Source organism: Hevea brasiliensis, chromosome 11 (genome assembly GCF_030052815.1).
Source record: "Hevea brasiliensis isolate MT/VB/25A 57/8 chromosome 11, ASM3005281v1, whole genome shotgun sequence".
Taxonomy (NCBI): domain Eukaryota; kingdom Viridiplantae; phylum Streptophyta; class Magnoliopsida; order Malpighiales; family Euphorbiaceae; genus Hevea; species Hevea brasiliensis.
Window position 1 is genome coordinate 96,498,803 of NC_079503.1, and position 7,309 is coordinate 96,506,111.

Genomic DNA, 7,309 nt, shown 5'->3' on the forward strand with positions numbered 1-7,309 from the left:
TCATAAAGCGTGTGGCAGAATTCACATTGCAAAACTCACCTTTTTTCGTCCACAAAAGGAACAACTAAGAACTATTAAGAAACCATAAATTTCATAAAAAATTACTTGGCTGCATGAGTTTCTAAAAGGAAAAACCAAAGCAGCAACAAATGCACAAAAACACCCTCCAATCGCTAAACTTGCATTCTTGATGTAAATTACAAAAACTCGTCTCCGAGTTATGCATGGCTTCTGTAGTAGCAATGTCATATACATAGTTAACCTCTAAAATAAAAACATGTCAAGACAGATAATATCAAAGAACTGAGTAGACTTTACGCCCCCTAATAGCAAGGGATGACCATCGCAACGAAAAGCTACTGCTCATCAGCCTACGATTCTAGGAGTCTTGCTCAATCTTGATGCACCTCCTCAGCAGGTGGGGGAGCAAATCTCACATTTGCAGGCCGGGCCACTACAACTGCCTCATCAGCAAATAGTGATTTAATAAATGATGGAGTTCGTAGGGGCCGACGACCAGTCATTCGTGGATATACATCCTCAAGAAAATAGTAAGCATGGCCAGCTATCATTCCCTGAAACACAAAATAGTATTGTTAAACAAAGAATGTAAAGAGACTTGTTAGAAAAATAGGCAGCCAATTTGTAAGATATCTGCTGGTGAGAGAAAATTACTCAGAAGGGGAAGATCATTCCCATAGTGAAGCATATTTCTTATAGCATTCAAGTTCATAGCATTCAATGATTTTTTTTTTGGGGGGGTCCTAGTAGCATATTTCTTATAGCATTCAAGTTCATAGCATTCAAGTTCCTGCTGGATAGTTGCACTCTCAATCTTATATTTATTGAGGCATTTGATATGAAATTAATAAGGGATAATTATTACCCTTATAAAATTTAACCTCTCATTGTTGTTTGGATGCTACAAGGGAATAGATTAATTTTTAACCTCGTTAATATTTAACTACTATTTAGGAGTTAAATGTTAACCTTGAGGGATTAAGTTAACAAAGTTTAACAAATAGAACAACACCATAATTCGTTTAAGTTTTTTTATTAACCTCCTACCAAACAATATTAACTATAACACCATTAATTATTTTTTATCCCTTGACAATTACTCCTCTAAAATTTACAGGAGTAGTACTTAACCTTCAATTTTTTTGACCTTATACCAAATACTTTTGTAAATTTTACAAGAATAATTGTTAAGGAATAAAATATAATTAATGGTATAATAATTAATAATGTTTGGTAGGAGATTAATAAAAAAAACTTAAATGAAGTATGGTGTTCCTCCGTTTGTTAAGCTTTGTTAACCTAATTTTCCAAGATTAACATTGAACTCCTAAGGAATTTAAAAGTTAACTTATGCTCTTATAGCATCTAAACAAAATTAATGATAGGTTAAAAGTAACAAGGCTAATAATTACTCCTTGTTAACCTTGCACGAAATGCAACCAAACAATTTTTTAATCTTGTACCAAACACTTCCTAAGATTTTTTTATTTTTTTTAACCTCCTACCAAACACTATTTACTATTACACCATTAACCGAATAATTTTTTAACCTTGTACCAAACACTTCCTAAGTTTTTTTTTATTAACCTCCTACCAAACACTATTAACTATTACACCATTAATTATTTTTTAGCCCCTGAACAATTACTCCTTTAAAATTTACAAGAGCAACACTTAAACTTCAATTTTTTAACCTTGTACCAAACACTTCCCAAGTTGTGATTCACTGATTCTTGTAAATACTCTTAACCTACCAATGGCTGAACATCAAACTTGTTGAAACACACACTAATAAAGTTCATTCATCTTAATCAAGCCAGCCATATCATAATTCATAACCATCTATATACTTGGGACAACATTGTTTAGAATTTTGTTCAATGAGTAAGCGTTGCAAATTTTTTTTTTATGTATATTTTGAATTAAAGGGCTTGGGAGTACATGGTTACAAACTTTCCCAACATGCACAGATAATAAAAGAAATGATTGAAATATTGATGTTGAAGGGAATATTTAGTAAGTAAAACGCACCAGTAGATCCACCCAAGCACTAGCACCAACAAGGACAGAGAATCCCAAAAGAACCTGCATGAATACAAGCTAAGTCTTACACTTCCACAGAATACTTTGCAAATCATTCAAATGGAAAGAAAGCTGAAATTTAGAATCTAAGAAAGCAAATGCATCAGGTTAATTGTGATTTGTAATGTAGATGGAATGGCCAGCAAATTGTGGATGGATGCAGTAACACATTTACAAGCACAACTATTTTATATACATGAAGTAAGCTTAAGTTAACTCACCCATGGTAGGTAAGCTGCTGTAAAAGTAAAGAGGCCCAAGAAACTCATGTGGATAAATGGATTTTGCTTGCTCCAGACATACACCTGTACACATGAAAAGTAAGAAAGAAGCTTAGGTGACAGATCATTTAAAAAGAACTACCTCCATTAATATGCCATAAGTAAGCAAAGACTTACTAACCATCATGAATGTCAATGAATTGCTTAGGAATATGATTTTTGCAAATGATTCTGACAAATAGGGTATCATTCCCCCAAGTAGAACAATGCCAGTCAAAACAGTAGCACCAAATAAGAGCATGTAAAAGAAATCTGCAGTCCTCCCCCTGAAAGAGTTCTCTTCAAGAAGTTTGCAGTATCGAGCAAGAAAGAACATGTGGAACAAAAAGTCCAGGTCTGATATAATGAAGAGCCACATTAGAAAAACAGAAATTAGAGTAAAGAATTAATTTCAATCATGCATGCAGATTGGGACATGAAACTCAATATTTGCCATGATCAAGTAATTTGACATAGCATAATAACAAGATGATAAAGATGTTTTCAACTAAAAGGAATACTCTAGGACAAGTGCTTCACAAGAAAAAAAAGGAAGTATAACTACTACTACTGCTACCACTACTACTACTTTCTTTACACCTGAAAAATCTAAAGTTATTAATATTCAAAATTAAAATCAAGGTTTGAATTAAAATTAAAATTAAAATTAAGATTGGCTTGAAGTTGAAAGTTAAAGTTTAAACTCAGAATTTGATTAAATTTGAATCAAAATAGAAATTGAAACTACAAGATAAATTTGATTAAACTCTGAAATTAAAAAAGTAAATGCCAAAGCTGAAATTAAAATTTTAAGCTTCTTGCTCCTAGTTATTCTATAAGAATAAATCACTATTCCCTTAAAGTCAAAATTGAATTAAAATTAAATTAGAAATAAGATTAGAGTTAACAATTTTTTGAAAATTTTTTAGAAAATACCAGCACAAAATTTGGTATCTACAGCTATGTTTGAATAAAACATACTACTACTTTTAACATGATTTGGCATCATAATAAACACAGTTTTAAAAGAACCACCATGTCAATGCAACTTGCTATAGATGGGCATTCAATTACCCTTTTACATATTATTTGCAGTTTGATTTCAAGTACCTGAAGATGTAAGATCCTATGTAAATATCTGACACAAAATTATAAAGAGAAGAGATGCAACTATAAGGATGTCAAACAATTAGCATATTAACCACTATACAAGTATGTTAAATGTGAATTTGAAACTAGCTAAAAGATTCAAACACAATCCCAAAGCTAGGAGTTTGTGCAGCACTTTTGATCACCTAGCCAGAAGTTTATAACACTTTTCCATCTTCAGTGTGCTTACATATAAAAACTGGGGATCACTTCTCCCAGTTTTCACTTTATCTAATATCACAATTGTAAGAACAACACGGTGGCAGTCACTGAGACCATTCACTCAAACAACTTCAAAAACTAAAATTATGTGAATTCATGCTTATCCAAAATTTCAAACCAAGTGGGACATGCAACTGATGCAGTTTAGATTAACAAAATGTTAATTTCTTTTAAAATTGGGAAGCAAGAGTATTTTCAATGAAAAAAGCACTTGAACAATTAAACTTTGCTATTGTAGCAAGTTACATATCATATGTTAGAAAAAAAAAAAAGCAATTTGTCATTTCTAATGCACTTCATCAGACATATTGCTGCAACACTTGCAATGAATTGCTTTAACATGAGTTTACACTCGAAATAACTTTATCTACAAGCAAGCAGTTACAAGTTTGTTTATAATGGGAAAATATACATTGTGTAGGTAAAAATAGGACCTTCTAATCTTCAAAGGCCTATTACAATATGCCCAAAAGGTCCATCGTTTAGAATTCATTGGGAATGAAATTCTAGATAAGTTGATTCATAACCTACATTCCACACCTTAATGCATTATATATGATAAGAGAATGAACACATTCACTGATCCTGAATCTCTACAGAGATCTGATTCCATGATCATGATGGTTATCAAAATGCAAAATTGAGTAGCTAGATGCACAAGCTGGATGTGTAAAAAGAAATATTCCCTTATCAAACTTTTCTACCTTTGAAACTAAAAATATCAAAGAAATGTATCAAAGAAAGCAGCTCTCTTCCACAAATTTCCCTATCCTAGCACCAGTATACTCATCCCTATAACAACAATGCAATCATATATCAATAAAAGCACAAGGTTTAAAACCTACCCATTTTCCGGAAGTACAGGAAATTGGTGATGAGACGCCAGAATTGATAATGCTTAACAACAAGTGTAGGATGCAAGTACAAATTATGAGGAGATATTATCTGCAAAAAAAGAAAATAAGAAAAAGAACTTGTTGCTAAAGCTTTTAAATCATCCATTTATACATTCAGAGATCAAAATTACAAAAGGAATAAATAAACAGAATCCAATTGATATTTCAAAGCTAATACAAATATGCCCCAAGATAAAAAAAATAAACCCAACAAAAAAAAAATAAGAATTTACTATTCAAGTTCACTAGCCACAACCCAAGGGATAGCCTGATTGACGTGAATTTACTCTATATGTTGTTGATAATGGTTCTACTCATAAAGCTAAACCACAAGAATGGTATTTTTCCTTGCTTAAAAATCCTCTAACCCCAACAAGGAAGGTTTGCCTTGAACTGAACTCTGAGGTTAATAAAGTGCGGGAGAGATGCCTGTGATACCAATGACCCCAATAACAAGGCTCAGTAGCCCTATCCATGAATAAGATATACCAAACAAACAACTAATACAACTTTAAAAACCAAAATTTTGATTTATAGCATTAAAATTTGAGCAATATATCGAAAGCACACAACAATTCACAGAGAACATGAAAAGGGAATGTCCACAATTCGCAAAATTAAACAAACCCGATTAGAAATCAACTGAAAACAATAATAACCATTTGTCTAGAAACAAAATATCAACCAATAAATAATCAATGCAAAAAATTCTTAACCCTTTTGTCCAAACAAATATTCAATTCCAGTTAATAATTAAAAAAAAAATTATAAAAGAAGTCCATCATAAAGGATTAAAGGCGTAGAGGAAACATACCTCGAGGGAACAACCGATGGTGGTGACAATAGCTGCTGTTAGATAAGAGCGGGTGATAATAGGCATCTGCTTGTACCATTCCTCAACTGCTTGAGCCATAATTATAATTTTCCTTTAATCTCTATTATTGAAACGATTTCGGCTAAAATTTTTGAGACGCAAAAGACGTAAGATTTTGTAATTAACAATCCTCTTTCGAGAAGAAATCGCAAAGGGGATTTTGAAGATCGACACAGAGTTTTGGAATAACCGAAGGAAAGGAAAAGGAAAGAGGAGCTTCTGGCAGGATAGCTAAATGTGTGGGAAGTGTTCTAGCTTGGTTTGGGTGACTAGCCCCAGCGAATCAAAAAGGGCGTGGCTTTCACAAACCAATAGTTTTTTTTTATGTTTCAGTTAAGAAATCCCTTTCCAAAAATATATATTTATTTTATTTTTTCAATTCTTTTAGCTCACTGGTTTTTTAAATTGATTTTTTTATTAGAATTTTATTTTATTTACAATTCGAATTTATGTACGCGGCATTGATATAGCATGTACCTTAAAGCTGACATGATTTGTATTTTAATGATTTGGTGCTTTCTGTTTATATAAATATTTAATATATATATATTTTAATAATATTTAAAAATTATTAAATTTTTAAAATATAAATTACTAAAAAATAATTTTTATATAAATTAATAATTAAAATATATAAAATTAAAAAGATTTAGATATTTTTTAGATAATAACAATCGAAAATATGAGATAAGTTTTGGTAGTTAAAAATAAATTTTAATAAATTTGAAATGAATTTAAGTTTTGAAAATATTAATTAGATTTGAGTTTTGAGAATATTAATCAAATTTAAATTTGGTAAAGTAATCTTTTATGATACCTGCCTATTGCCATCCCTACTCTTATTAAGTTGTCCATATAAGGAAATTTGCCTATTAATTGGATTGTATAGACTCTTGATACCATGAACTCCATTTTGTATTTTGAGGCCCATTGGACAGTTTAATGCTTTCTTTTTGTAAAAAAAAAAAAAAAAAGAAGGAACTGCTGAATAGGGTTGTACATGTATAGGTTTGGGCGAGTTGAATGTATTTTGCCAAACTAAACAAAAAAAAAAGTCAGTTTTGATAATATTCAAACTGAAACCAATGAATTAAATTATAAAGCCACATATGTTTAGTTTTCACATTAATCAAGTTGGGTTCAATTTGAGCGCTTTTTACTTATTTTAATACTTTTTAGACTTTTATAATTTGACTCTTATTAAACTTTTTTCATATACATATTATCATACATCAATTGAAAAATAAATATTAATTTAAAATATATTATTCAATAAAAAAAATAAGAATAAAAAAAAATTATTCATGTATATATATATATTCGGTTTGAGTTCAGTTTTATTATGTAAATCAGAAACCCAAACCGAAAATTCGGTTTATAATTATTTTCAAATCACAACTAATATTTAAATTTATAAAACCATTAATTTTGATTTGGATTTATTGGGAATGGTCGGGTTGATTGGTTTGACAGATTCTTTGTACACCCCTACTATTGAGAATGAAAGCATTAGTGGAATCCTTCATAATTGTGCAACTTTGGGTAAGGGTTTCTTATTCTTTCTATAATTTAGCAACATTCTTCAATTTTTTTTGAGTTATTATTCATATTACTATCAGGAAAATATGACATACTATTATTCACATGATACTATTATTCACAAATACATTACATATAAAAGTAATTGTTTTTTTAGAAAACAATTTGATTGTTACATAGCTTAGGAATTGTGTAGGTGTGCCAAATACTGAGTGTATCTCCTGGATTATGTTTTGACTTCTAGACCAAATGATTGTGAGAACTGA

At 30.5% G+C, this 7,309-nt stretch overlaps 1 protein-coding gene across 1 annotated transcript; it reads right to left on the reverse strand.

Moving 5' to 3' along the window:
* Positions 1–150: 150 nt before the first annotated feature.
* Positions 151–5,750, reverse strand: LOC110660450 (derlin-2.2). The gene is made up of 6 exons (XM_021818777.2): positions 5,445–5,750; positions 4,580–4,679; positions 2,506–2,720; positions 2,325–2,408; positions 2,053–2,106; positions 151–575 (listed from the first exon to the last, which is right to left on the reverse strand). Exons 1-6 carry the CDS (start codon positions 5,541–5,543, stop codon positions 393–395), a joined length of 735 nt encoding a protein of 244 aa, XP_021674469.1. The 5' UTR covers positions 5,544–5,750; the 3' UTR covers positions 151–392.
* Positions 5,751–7,309: the final 1,559 nt, after the last annotated feature.

Coding starts and splice junctions, on each gene's coding strand:
- LOC110660450 (XM_021818777.2), bottom strand. CDS start 5,543: ATGGCTCAAGCAGTTGAGGAATGGTACAAGCAGATGCCTATTATCACC. Junction 2,409..2,505: donor ATTCATTGACATTCATGATG/GTTAGTAAGTCT, acceptor TCATGTGTACAG/GTGTATGTCTGGAGCAAGCA. Junction 2,107..2,324: donor CAGCAGCTTACCTACCATGG/GTGAGTTAACTT, acceptor GTATTCATGCAG/GTTCTTTTGGGATTCTCTGT.